This window comes from Dipodomys merriami, unplaced genomic scaffold, assembly GCF_024711535.1.
Source record: "Dipodomys merriami isolate MVZ:Mamm:240054 unplaced genomic scaffold, mDipMer1.0.p SCAF_314, whole genome shotgun sequence".
Classification (NCBI taxonomy): domain Eukaryota; kingdom Metazoa; phylum Chordata; class Mammalia; order Rodentia; family Heteromyidae; genus Dipodomys; species Dipodomys merriami.
Window position 1 is genome coordinate 1,177,643 of NW_027204649.1, and position 13,500 is coordinate 1,191,142.

Sequence of the window (13,500 nt, forward strand, 5' to 3'; positions counted from 1 at the left end):
AAGGCTCTTTTTGGAGAAATAAATAACTTAGTTTACTCTGGGAAGTGATGCCAGTTTTTAAAGTCCCTGCCCAAAAGATAATCCCATTAAAGCAAAAATAATGTTTTCAGCAATTGCTTCAAATCAGTTATATGAAAGTGTTACTTACCCTTTCCCATGAGGTCAAAACTCTGAGTTCAGTGACTAACAATTCTGAAGGCCCTGAGCTAGGGAACAGAATCTTCTTCCTGAGGTCTGACCTCAATGTGTGCAATGGCATGTGTACGTGTGTGCCGACCCTGTTATCATAGGAGTGTCTTATCTAACGGAAAAAGTCCTAAACCCAGATCCCTCACCATGTACCCAAGAATTTATAGTAATCTACACTGAAGGAATGATGCCAATAAAGATATCCACAAATTGGACCAAAGGCCAGGGCCAAGTTTATTTCCACTGTGACTGGGAAACATACCCAGGGAGGCCCGCATAACCACGTGGATCAAAGGGGGCTCTCTCAGCTCCGAGCTGATCCGTCACAGGGGTCCTGAAGTATCATGTGTCTATTACAGTTCTTTTTTGTGGCTGTTGCTGCCAGTCCTGGGGCTTGAACTCAGGGCCTGGGCACTGTCCCTGAGCTTCATTTGCTCAAGGCTAGCACTCTGCCACTTGAGCCACAGTGCCACTTCTGGCTTTTTCTGTGTATGTGGTACTCAAACCCAGGGCTTCATGCATGCTAGGCATGCACTCTACCACTGAGCCACCTTCTCGGCATTACAGTTCTTAACATGTGGTAAAGTCCACTCTTGAGAAGGAACTATGCTATGTCCGTGTCGCTCTGTTCACTTGCAGAGTGCTAACTGACCAGTCAATATCTAAGACAGCAGGAAGACTCCTGGACTCTTCATTTTTCCCAGTCCTGAGTCTTGAACTTGGGGCCTGGGCACTGTCTCTGAACTTCTTTGGGTCAAGGCTAGCACTCTACCACTTGAGCTACAGCTTCACTTCCAACCTGAACTCTTAAGAAAGATAAAAGTGAGCTGTAATCCAAGTTACTAAGGAGGCTGAGATATGTAGATCATGGTTCAAAGCCAACCTGGGCAGGAAAGTCTGAGACTCTTATTGCACAGTAAACCACCAGAAAACCGGAAGTTGCATGGTGGCTCAGGTGGTAGAGTGCTAGCTTTAAGCTGAAGAGCTGAAGGACAGAGCCATGCCCAGAGTTCAAGCCCCACGAATGACCTCCCCCCCGCCCCGAAAAAAAAAAAAAAAGTGAGCTCTAATTTACATGTAAAACACAAAAACTTCAGAAAAAAATTGGAGAAAAATCTTTGGAACAAAATGTTCTTACATATAATATCAAAAGCACTATTCATAAAAAAAAAGTCAGTACACAATATCAAAATTTAAGTCTTTAGTCAGATGTGGTTTCACACACCTGTAAACTCAGAACAGATCAGAGCAGGAGAATCACACATTCAAGGCAAAACTGGGCTGCAGCAGTAAATTCAAGGCTGGTCTGGCAACTAACTCAGTGAGGCCCTATCCCAAAATAAAAACAACAAAGGGCTGGACCACATTTGGTTAGTTGCCTGACTATGCAATCCCACAGCCCAATTCCAGCACCAGGAAACATAAACAACTAAAAAATGTTATTCTACAAAGTGTCCCAGAAAGAGAATCCCAGGGATGATATATATTCAAACCACACACATACAAAGGACTCACATCTATACTACACAAAGTCAGAATCCAGCAGTAAACTAAATAATCCAGTTAGAAAATGGGCAGAAGACATGAATAAACATCATACCAAAAACACATAAATGGCAAATAATAAGCACAGGGAGAGTGTTCAAGACCATTAGCTATTAGGAAAATGCAAATTAAAACCACAACAATATTAAAACACTTGGAGCCCAGGGAAGAAAGTGCATGAGACCCTGATCTCCAATTAACCCTAGAGAACTGTAACTGTAAGATCTGAGCACACTATATATTGATGGCTACTTTAAAAAAGGAGTTCAAATCTGCATTAAAAAATGAGCAGGGTACATTTCCTCCACACTATTAAACACTGTGGTGTAACCCTTGGAGGGCCCAGGAGTTGTGCAAAGAGGCTGGTGTGAACACACAGAAATGTTTCAAATTCGAACGCCTGGTCCACAGGGTGGGACCCAGGACTCACGGTGATAAAACTCACCGGTGCCAATACCTAAGCCAGGAGCTGGGTGCCTTCCTTCCAGCAAACACGTGTACTTGACTTGCTTACCCACAGCGGCCAGATGTACATTACACCTCTTCTCCATGACAAAACGAAGTCAAACCAGCAAAAGAAAAAGTCACTAGCAAACAAACAAAAAACCCTCAACAATCCCAGACAACTATTTCTAGTAAACCTTGTAATCAATTATGTCCTATTGTTTGACCTCTATACTACCCTTGTCTTTCAAAGATTCTGTTACATACTGACGTCCAAACTCAAAGAAAAAAAAATTGAAGGGCTGGGAATGAGGCTCAGTGGTTGCGCTTGCCTAGCATGCATGAGGCCCTGGGTATTCTTAATCAAGTATTCATAACCCCATACCGTGCTTTACTGTTTTCAAAGCATCTCCAGGAGGGACTGAAGAAATGCTGTGTGCACTTGGAGGCCGTCCTGTGCAGACCTCCACCTGGAGTTGGTACGGCCCTCACTCCACACGAACTGGCCCTGGCCAAGCCTCTCTTCATGCAGGTGCTTCTCCTGAGGGTGGCACTTTCAAGCTCCTTTAGTCTGAAAGGCCTCCACTGGCTTCTATGAAACGCAAACATTTGTTGTTGTTGTTGGTCGTGGGGCCTGAGCTCTGGGCCTGGGCGCTGTCCCTCAGCTCTTCACCCCAAGGCTAGTGCCCTACCACTTGAGCCACAGCCCCACTCCAGCTTTTTTCTGCTCATGTGGTGCTGAGGAATCGAACCCAAGGCCTTATGCATGCAAGTCAAGCACTCTACCACTGAGCCACCTTCCCAGCCCCAAGACAAAACTGCTTGGATTTCCATATGCCCCTCAATCAGTATTCCTCACCCTCCTCCATCCCCACAGGGCTTCAGAGACCCTGGCTTCTGTCCTCTGCAGCTGAGAGAGGAGGGTCAGAGAGGTGATGCCAGCTCCTTCCTGTCCACTTGAAAAAGTGCTCAGTGTCCTCCCTGGCCCACGGCCCCTCTAGCTGGCAAGGGGGTGTCTGTCCATTCCTCACTCCGGCCAGCCGGTCCCCGTCCACCCCTCAGTCTGGTCAGCCCCCCACCCCCCCTCGTCCACCCCTCAGTCTGGTCAGCCCCCCACCCCCCCTCGTCCACCCCTCAGTCTGGTCAGCCCCCCCCGTCCACTCCTCTCTGGTCAGCCCCCATCCACTCCTCTCTGGTCAGCCCCAGTCCACTCCTCTCTGGTCAGCCCCCCGTCCACTCCTCTCTGGTCAGCCCCCCGTCCACTCCTCTCTGGTCAGCCCCCCGTCCACTCCTCTCTGGTCAGGCCCCCGTCCAATCCTCTCTGGTCAGCCCCCCCGTCCACTCCTCTCTGGTCAGCCCCCCCGTCCACTCCTCTCTGGTCAGCCCCCCGTCCACCCCTCTCTGGTCAGCCCCCCCCGTCCACTCCTCTCTGGTCAGCCCCCCGTCCACTCCTCTCTGGTCGGCCCCCCCCGTCCACTCCTCTCTGGTCGGCCCCCCCCCGTCCACTCCTCTCTGGTCGGCCCCCCGTCCACTCCTCTCTGGTCGGCCCCCCGTCCACTCCTCTCTGGTCGGCCCCCCGTCCACTCCTCTCTGGTCAGCCCCCCCGTCCACTCCTCTCTGGTCAGCCCCCCCGTCCACTCCTCTCTGGTCGGCCCCCCGTCCACTCCTCTCTGGTCGGCCCCCCGTCCACTCCTCTCTGGTCGGCCCCCCGTCCACTCCTCTCTGGTCGGCCCCCCGTCCACTCCTCTCTGGTCGGCCCCCCGTCCACTCCTCTCTGGTCGGCCCCCCCGTCCACTCCTCTCTGGTCGGCCCCCCCGTCCACTCCTCTCTGGTCAGCCCCCCGTCCACTCCTCTCTGGTCAGCCCCCCGTCCACTCCTCTCTGGTCAGCCCCCCCGTCCACTCCTCTCTGGTCGGCCCCCCGTCCACTCCTCTCTGGTCGGCCCCCCGTCCACTCCTCTCTGGTCGGCCCCCCGTCCACTCCTCTCTGGTCGGCCCCCCGTCCACTCCTCTCTGGTCAGCCCCCCCGTCCACTCCTCTCTGGTCAGCCCCCCCCCGTCCACTCCTCTCTGGTCAGCCCCCCCGTCCACTCCTCTCTGGTCGGCCCCCCGTCCACTCCTCTCTGGTCGGCCCCCCCGTCCACTCCTCTCTGGTCGGCCCCCCGTCCACTCCTCTCTGGTCAGCCCCCCGTCCACTCCTCTCTGGTCAGCCCCCCCCGTCCACTCCTCTCTGGTCAGCCCCCCCCGTCCACTCCTCTCTGGTCAGCCCCCCCGTCCACTCCTCTCTGGTCAGGCCCCCGTCCAATCCTCTCTGGTCAGCCCCCCCGTCCACTCCTCTCTGGTCAGCCCCCCCGTCCACTCCTCTCTGGTCAGCCCCCCGTCCACTCCTCTCTGGTCGGCCCCCCGTCCACTCCTCTCTGGTCGGCCCCCCGTCCACTCCTCTCTGGTCAGCCCCCCCGTCCAATCCTCTCTGGTCAGCCCCCCGTCCACCCCTCTCTGGTCAGCCCCCCGTCCACCCCTCTCTGGTCGCACCCCTCGCCCCGGCCCCTTCAAGAGGCCCAGTGTCCGGGTGTCCTCCCGTCCGTCTCGCGGAGACCGCGGGACGAGTCCGGCTCCTCGGGGCGCAGGGACCCGCGCGGTGTCCGAGCCTGAGCCCGGGCGGCCCGTCCCAGCCGCGAGGCCTCGGCCCGCGGACCCGTCGGCCGAGGCGCGGGTCGGAGAGCCCGAGGACGGGGCGGATTCCACGCCAGCCCCGCGGAAGAGAAGGGCCCGGCCTGCGCTCGGAGGGGAAACGCGGCCCGGCCCCCCCGGCCCCGCCGGCCCCAGCGCTCCCGGCCCCGTCTCCCGTCTCCCGGCCCCGTCTCCCGTCTCCCGGCCCCGTCTCCCGTCTCCCGGCCCCATCTCCTGGCCCCGTCTCCCGGCCCGGCCCCGTCTCCCGGCCCCGTCTCCCGGCCCCGGCCCCGTCTCCCGGCCCCGGCCCCGTCTCCCGGCCCCGTCTCCCGGCCCCGTCTCCCGGCCCCGGCCCCGTCTCCCGGCCCCGTCTCCCGGCCCCGTCTCCCGGCCCGGCCCCATCTCCTGGCCCCGTCTCCCGGCCCCGTCTCCCGGCCCCGTCTCCCGGCCCCGTCTCCCGGCCCGGCCCCATCTCCTGGCCCCGTCTCCCGGCCCCGTCTCCCGGCCCCGGCCCCGTCTCCCGGCCCCGTCTCCCGGCCCCGGCCCCGTCTCCCGGCCCCGTCTCCCGGCCCCGTCTCCCGGCCCCGTCTCCCGGCCCGGCCCCATCTCCTGGCCCCGTCTCCCGGCCCCGTCTCCCGGCCCCGTCTCCCGGCCCCGTCTCCCGGCCCCGTCTCCCGGCCCCGTCTCCCGGCCCCGTCTCCCGGCCCCGTCTCCCGTCTCCCGGCCCCGTCTCCCGTCTCCCGTCTCCCGTCTCCCGTCTCCCGGCCCCGTCTCCCGGCCCCGTCTCCCGTCTCCCGGCCCCGTCTCCCGGCCCCGTCTCCCGGCCCCGTCTCCCGCCTCCCGGCCCCGGCCCCGGCCCCGGCCCCGTCTCCCGGCCCCGTCTCCCGGCCCGGCCCCGTCTCGACGCCGCAGACGCCCGTCCCGGGGACCGGCTCCGCTCGGAGAGTTGGCCGTCCCGGAAGCCACTCTCCCAGGCGGCCCCGCAGGCCGGGGAGGGCCGGGCGGCTCCGGCGGCCCCGAGCCGGGTTCCCGGCGAGAACAAAGGGCGCGGGGTTGGGGGACCGGGCCGGGGCCGGCGCCGCCCGCTCGCCGGAACCGGACCCCCGCGGGGCCGGGGCGGGGGCGGCGCCGTCCTCTGCGCCGGGACACGCAGGCCGGGGGCGCCCGGCGTCCGGGGTGGGCCCCAGGGGCGCCGGAGGACCCAGCTCCCTGGCCGCGGGGGGCGACCGCGAGCACCGGGGGAGGCCCGGGGGGCGGCGGGGCCCGCGCCCCCACGCGGGCGGACCCTCCCGGCTCCCGCGCCGCCGCCGCCGGAGGGGCTGAGGGAAGCCGCGCGCGCCGGGGCGCGGCGCTCCGCGCGGCACCGCGCGCCGCCGGCCGCTTACCTCGGTCCGCCGGCCGGCCGCTCCCCGACGCGGCCCCGTCCTCCACACGCGGCGACCACGGCGCGGCCCGCGGCGCGAGGGGGCGGCCGCCGGCGGGGCGGGGCGGGGCGGCGCGCGGGCGGCGCCCGACGGGCGTCCGGGCCACGCGGGAAGCCGGAGCGGCCAGGCCCCGCCCCCGCCCGGAACTCGACGCCCTCCGCGGGGCCCGGAGCCGCCGCCGCGCCGCTCGGCCCGCGCCCGCCCGAGGGTGGCCGGGGCGCGGCCCTAAAGCCCGCCGCCGCCCCCCGGGCCCGCACGGCCGCGCCGGGGCGCGCTCAGGCCCGAGACCGCCCTGCCCCCGGCGCGGCTGCCCGCGCCACCGCGGGGACGGCCGCCGGGCCTGGGCTCCGGCCGGGCCGGGAAGGCCGCGCGGCCTCGGGAAGGAGCGGGAGCGCGGCAGGGCCGGGAGCCGGGCCGGCCGGGGCCTGGCGCCCCCGCGGACCCCAGCCCGGTGGCCCCCGCGCCGACCCCAGCCCGGTGACCCCCGCGCCGACCCCAGCCCGGTGACCCCCGCGCCGACCCCAGCCCGGTGACCCCCGCGCCGACCCCAGCCCGGTGGCCCCCGCGCCGACCCCAGCCCGGTGACCCCCGCGCCGACCCCAGCCCGGTGGCCCCCGCGCCGACCCCAGCCCGGTGGCCCCCGCGCCGACCCCAGCCCGGCCCCCGCGCCGACCCCAGCCCGGTGACCCCCGCGCCGACCCCAGCCCGGTGGCCCCCGCGCCGACCCCAGCCCGGTGACCCCCGCGCCGACCCCAGCCCGGTGGCCCCCGCGCCGACCCCAGCCCGGTGGCCCCCGCGCCGACCCCAGCCCGGACCCCGCGCCGACCCCAGCCCGGTGGCCCCCGCGCCGACCCCAGCCCGGTGGCCCCCGCGCCGACCCCAGCCCGGACCCCGGCCGCAGCGCCCACACGGCCGCCCCTCCCCTGCCGCCTGGCCGAGGCCGTGGGTTCTGGGTTTATTAGGGCAGCGTGGCCGAGGCCGAGAGACCGGAGCGCCCACCGGCTCCTCACTGCCCACCGGGCGGTCGCGGCCCTTCCGGCCGGTGGTCCTGGGGACCCCAGGGTGGGCGGGACTTCCTAGGAGCAAGAGAGCCAAAGGTGAAGGCAGGAGGGCGGCTGGGGCCTCCGCAGACAGCCATGGCGCCGGGCGGGTCACGGGGACCTCAGGAGCACACGGTCCAGTGTGTCAGGGTCACGGGGACCTCAGGAGCACACGGTCCAGTGTGTCAGGGTCACGGGGACCTCAGGAGCACACGGTCCAGTGTGTCAGGGTCACGGGGACCTCAGGAGCACACGGTCCAGTGTGTCAGGGTCACGGGGTTCTCATGAGCATATGGTCTAGTGTGCCAGGGTCACGGGGTCCTCAGGAGCACACGGTCCAGTGTGCCAGGGTCACGGGGTCAGGAGCACATGGTCTAGTGTGTCAGGGTCATGGGGTCCTCAGGAGCACACGGTCTAGTGTGTCAGGGTCACGGGGACCTCAGGAGCACACGGTCCAGTGTGTCAGGGTCACGGGGACCTCATGAGCACATGGTCTAGTGTGTCAGGGTCACAGGGTTCTCATGAGCACACAGTCCAGTGTGTCAGGGTCACGGGGTTCTCATGAGCATATGGTCTAGTGTGTCAGGGTCACGGGGTTCTCATGAGCACATGGTCTAGTGTGTCAGGGTCACGGGGTCCTCAGGAGCACACGGTCCAGTGTGCCAGGGTCACGGGGTCCTCAGGAGCACACGGTCCAGTGTGCCAGGGTCACGGGGTCAGGAGCACATGGTCTAATGTGTCAGGGTCACGGGGTCCTCAGGAGCACACGGTCCAGTGTGTCAGGGTCACGGGGTCCTCAGGAGCACACGGTCCAGTGTGTCAGGGTCACGGGGTCCTCAGGAGCACACGGTCCAGTGTGCCAGGGTCACGGGGACCTCATGAGCACATGGTCTACTGTGTCAGGGTCACAGGGTTCTCATGAGCACACGGTCCAGTGTGTCAGGGTCACGGGGTTCTCATGAGCACACGGTCCAGTGTGCCAGGGTCACGGGGTCAGGAGCACATGGTCTAGTGTGTCAGGGTCACGGGGTCAGGAGCATATGGTCTAGTGTGTCAGGGTCACAGGGTCAGGAGCACATGGTCTAGTGTGCCAGGGTCACGGGGTCCTCAGGAGCACACGGTCCAGTGTGCCAGGGTCACGGGGTCAGGAGCACATGGTCTAGTGTGTCAGGGTCACAGGGTCAGGAGCACATGGTCTAGTGTGCCAGGGTCACGGGGTCACGAGCACACGGTCCAGTGTGTCAGGGTCACGGGGTCCTCACGAGCACACGGTCCAGTGTGTCAGGGTCACAGGGTTCTCATGAGCACATGGTCTAGTGTGTCAGGGTCACGGGGTCCTCACGAGCACACGGTCTAGTGTGTCAGGGTCACGGGGTCCTCACGAGCACACGGTCTAGTGTGTCAGGGTCACGGGGTCCTCAGGAGCACACGGTCCAGTGTGTCAGGGTCACGGGGTTCTCATGAGCACATGGTCTAGTGTGTCAGGGTCACGGGGTCCTCAGGAGCACACGGTCCAGTGTGTCAGGGTCACGGGGTCCTCACGAGCACACGGTCTAGTGTGTCAGGGTCACAGGGTTCTCATGAGCACACAGTTGAGTGTGTCAGGCCATTACCCGAAACAACGTTTTCTTTAGAGAACAAGTTGTATACACACACGGATTTTCAGTCGTGGGCCTTGAACTCAGGCCCGGGTGCTGTTCCTGAGCTCTTTGCTCAAGGATGCTCTACCACTTGAGCTACAGCGCCATTTCCGGTCTTTGTGTGGTTAATTTGAAAATAAGAGTCTCACGGACTTTTCTGCCTGGGCTGGCTTCAAACCTCGATCCTCCGATCTCAGCCTCCTTAGTAGCTTGGATTGCAGGCGTGAGCCACTGGTGCCCAGATTAAGTTAGGATATTTTAAGTCCAAGTTCCCCAGTGCTGTCCAAACCATGTCAAAATTTAAGCCCTTCCTGTCTCACTTCCAGATCTCAGAATGCTCAGGGGTAGAGTCCCAGAACCCACACGGGTGGATTCAGCAGTTTCCCTTGTCCTGGTGAACAACTCTTTCTCCTTCAGAAGCATTGACTACATCAGAACTTAACCCCTAGAAGCAAAGGATGATGGAGCTTATTAAAGGTTAAAAACAAAGCATCTAGGGGCATAAATATAAAAGGATAGGTTCCAAGCAGTCCAAGTGCTGAAAGGAGTATATTTCTAGCAAAGCCATAAACCCACAAAAAGCAGCATACACCATGCATACACAATGTGCTTTCTTTAAAGAAAGAAAGGGGGAAGGCATATATTACATTTTATAGTCAATACTTTTACCCTCTTTGTAAACATAGAACTGTCAAACCAAAACCTGACTTGGTAAGTCCCTGTTTATGTCCTCACAGATAATAAGTCCTCCTTTATCTGTATTTTCTCTTTCTGTGTGGCAGTTAGCCAGCTGCAGTCCAGAAACTAAATGGAATATTTTACGATTTAAAAAATGCCTATGATGTGCATACTTTGTGAAGTGTGAAGGCTCTGAGTGCCTGCTCTCCTTCGTCCAGGTGTGCGTTCCCAACCTGCCACCCACGGGTCTGGGTGAGCAGAACACCTCAGACAGACCTCTGCACACACTTCCTTCTACTACAGGAGCTTGTCATAATTATTTTAGCTCATTATTTGTTACTCTTCCATTGGCTTGGTTATACAGGAGATGTTCCATCTCCACATATTCACATTGTATTCCAATCAGTTTCCGTCACTCTCTGTTACGCTTCTAAAAAATAGCACTTCCAAAAGATTTCCTTATTGTTTTTCATAATTTACTCAATCTATTAGAGTGCCTATTTTGTAAGTTCAACTTTATCATATGTATGTATGTGAAAAAAGATAGCACCTGCTTGGCCGTCTTGGAACAGATCTTCCCTACATGAGGAACACAAGTGTGTTATCATCAGGCAAAAATACTTTTCCAAGCTTTTCTTTCAGTCCTGTATTTCAGGAAGACAGTGGTTGTTCAGCCCTCTATTTACCCCCGCCCTCCCAGCCCGCCCAGCTTGTTTTCAAAGACAAGTCATGTCCTTGAACAGGGTTTTCACCTAGCACAGCCTGCTCTGGACCCCTGACACAGTCCCTGTCCCCCGTGCCATGGTTGACGGGCAGCCCAGTGACCCTGGGTGCCGGGGGTACATCAGTGCTGTGAAGAGGAGGAGCCCTTGCCAGGACCAGATGGACTAAGAATGGAAGAGTTAAGAGAAAAAAAGGCAGCAGGTGGGGCTGGGAAATGGCTCAGTGGTAGAGCGCTTGCCTTGCATGCATGAGGCCCTGGGTTCCATTCCTCAGCACCACATAAGCAAAAAGAAAAAAAAAAAAAAGCCAAAAGTGGTGCTGTGGCTCAAGTGGTAGAGCGCTAGCCTTGAGCTGAAGAGCTGAGGGACAGCGCCCAGGCCCAGAGTTCAGGCCCCACGACCGGACCCAAAAAGAAAAAGAAAAAAAAAAAAAAAAAAGGCAGCAGGTGCCTATGGATAAAGAAACAACTCCTAGGAGGAATTAAATGTTACATAACTGAATGGATCATTCTGAAACTCTTCTCCAAGGATTCTGCTTCAATTATGGAAAAAATCCCAATAAATATTAAGTATCCCAACTGGGAGCCTGGCTCACTGGCTAAGTTTTAAATAGGAAGCCTGTTGGTTGTTTCCAGTTTCAAACCCAGTGACACACCAGTCTCTTCTCGTCCCATTGCTTTCTCCTATGAATTTTATTACCTAATAGGCACTAAACATATAGTTTGAACTATGCCTAATCCAAGAAAAAGAAAAGGAAGATATACCAGACATGGGTGGCTCATGCCTGAAATCCTAGCTACTCAGGAGGCTAAGTTCTAAGGATCGAGGTTCAAAGGTACCTAGCCAGAAAAGTCAGTAAGACTCCAATTAACCACCAAAAGCCAGAAATGGAGCTGTGGCTCAAAGGTCTAGAGCACTAGCCTTGAACACTAAAGCTCAGGAATGCACCAAGGCTTAGTTCAAGCCCCAGGATCAGCACACACACACACACACACACACACACACACACACACACACACACACACACACACACACACACACACACACACACACACACACACACACACACACACCAGATAATGATCATGTCCAAAGAAATTACACCTACATCAACTAGATAAGTAAAAGGAGTAGAGACAATAGTCACAAACTAACCTGGGGTCAAACCCTGCATGAGATGGAAGAGCTGTGAATAAAGAACCTGGCACTTGGTAACGTCAACAAATGATCATCATTCTGATTGCTCAGAAAAAGCTCTTAATATTGACTGGTTGGTTAATTCAGGATTTCTTAATCTTGGGCACTTACATACGTTGGGGCTGAGAATTTTTTGTTGTGCATTCTAGGACAGCCTCTGCCGATCAGATGTGGGTGGCAGCCTCTCCCTTTACCCACTGATAAAAACAAAACTATCTCCAGACTCTAACAAATCATCTTTAGTCCCTTAATTTTCCCTTGGCTGAAAACAGCTGAGTTGGCTTGAAGAAAAGAGGCTCCCAAACTCCAGGCTGTATCGACCATTCCCCTGAGCTCTTGAGTGATCCGTTTGTCCCCTCACAGAAAGCAGTCTCTGTCAGTGAATCTCGGGTTTCTCTCTGTGTACCATCATCATGTCGTGTGATGGGAGTTGCTGTGTTATCTTTTCATGAACCAAGAAAACCAATCCTTTATTTCCAGCAATGACACAGACATAGTGTTTTTATCCTAAAACTAGAAACAAACGAGTTCCTAAAACCATGGCAATGTAAAAGCCACTGTGAAAAGCCAAGTGTTTGTAGTGTCTGCCTACACCTCCTGAGGTGTACCTCCAGGAAGGTTTAACCCCAGAGGAAGAAGAGTCACCAGCCCGGGCACAGCTCCCCATGAACGTGGGGATCCGCAAGAAAGAAGGAGACCCCATCCTGAGCAACCAGAGACAGCCCAGGAAGTGGGAACAGAAATAGCCTGGACGTGTGGAAAAGGGGTTGTCCTCAACTGCGATGAGGGAGGCAGAGGAAAGCAGGCAAGAGAGGAGAGCAGCAGGAGGGTGTAATGTACTGAGGGGGAGTGCGTGTCAGGCACTGTGTCGTCGTAAGAGTCAGTCAGGGAGGCGGCTGGAGGCGGAGGGAGTGCACAGACATACCAAGCTCTCAGAGGACATAAAACGTCCACCCACCCAGGTGTTGGGTTGCACACCGGGAACCTCAGCACTCAGGAAGCCGCCGAGGCCCGAGGTAACCTGGGTTACCAAAAAAGGTGTGTGTGGCGGGGGAGGGTAGAATAACAACGAAAGGAAAGCTGACTTGCCATCGTCGTTCATATGAAATATTCAGAGGCTGGAGTCGGGGTCTGACTCTCCAAACAGAAATAATTTTTTTTTTTTGGGTCCAGTCGTGGGCCTGAACTCTGGGCCTGGGCGCTGTCCCTCAGCTCTTCACCTCAAGGCTAGCGCTCTACCACTTGAGCCACAGCGCCACTTCCGGCTTTTTTCTTTTTGCTTATGTGGTGCTGAGGAATGGAACCCAGGGCCTCATGCATGCAAGGCAAGCGCTCTACCACTGAGCCACCTTCCCAGCCCGAGAAATACTTTTTGTAAGGAGAAAACTTAAGCTTTCTGTCTGCCCCACCATTTGAGCAGTAAATGGGCATTTGTTTGTGGTTGGCAGCCAGAGACAGCAAACCTTTGGAGATGGAAGCAAAGGAGCAGACAGGTACATGAACATCCGTTCATCCTCCCTTCCCACAAGCCTCAGCTTTCCTCAGGCGTTACTCCAGACCAGCTCAACTCCTGCAGTTCCCTTCTAGTCTCTTGAGAGTGTGAGGTTTCCATAGTGTGTTGACTGTTGTAAAGCAATCTGAAAGCCGCTACCTGCCCACTCTTCCTATCCTAGTAGCCTTTTATTTGGGGAGGAGGGGAGGAAAGGATAGCATGTACTTTTTTAGTACTTTTCATAGCTCTGAAAAGATGATGAAAATAATACCAGATAGTCAGTAATATTACCAAAGCTAGACTTGAGGGGACAAGGAAAACAGAATTAAAGAAAAATAAACTTCAGGTAGAAAAAGGAGGGTTAGAGAGCAAGAGGAGGAAGAAGGGAATAGTGACCGAAGGAAACAGAAACAGAGACAGAAATGGGGAAGGAGAGAGACAGAGGGGAGCCATGGGAAGGAG

At 58.1% G+C, this 13,500-nt stretch overlaps 2 protein-coding genes across 6 annotated transcripts in view; both read right to left on the reverse strand.

Annotated features, from left to right (window-relative positions):
• Positions 1-6,316, reverse strand: part of LOC138841312 (angiomotin-like protein 1) — a 54,755-nt gene extending 48,439 nt beyond the window's left edge. For 2 of the 5 annotated variants that reach the window (XM_070041993.1, XM_070041990.1), the window contains exons 1-2: positions 3,038-3,232; positions 2,564-2,770 (exon numbers count right to left, since the gene is read on the reverse strand). The gene's annotated coding sequence lies outside the window, so the exon portion shown is untranslated. Of the gene's footprint in view, positions 1-2,563; positions 2,771-3,037; positions 3,233-6,230 lie in introns of those variants that run through there. The other 3 variants (XM_070041992.1, XM_070041994.1, XM_070041995.1) reach the window with 3 other exon arrangements.
• On the reverse strand, positions 2,579-12,638 carry LOC138841320 (collagen alpha-1(I) chain-like). Its single transcript, XM_070042003.1, has 4 exons — positions 12,632-12,638; positions 7,269-7,345; positions 4,708-7,218; positions 2,579-2,719 (listed from the first exon to the last, which is right to left on the reverse strand). Exons 1-4 carry the CDS (start codon positions 12,636-12,638, stop codon positions 2,579-2,581), a joined length of 2,736 nt encoding a protein of 911 aa, XP_069898104.1.
• Between the last annotated feature and the right edge of the window lie 862 nt (positions 12,639-13,500).

Coding starts and splice junctions, on each gene's coding strand:
- LOC138841320 (XM_070042003.1), bottom strand. Junction 7,219..7,268: donor CGGTGGGCAGTGAGGAGCCG/GTGGGCGCTCCG, acceptor TAATAAACCCAG/AACCCACGGCCTCGGCCAGG. Junction 2,720..4,707: donor TGAAGGGGCCGGGGCGAGGG/GTGCGACCAGAG, acceptor TGCCACCCTCAG/GAGAAGCACCTGCATGAAGA.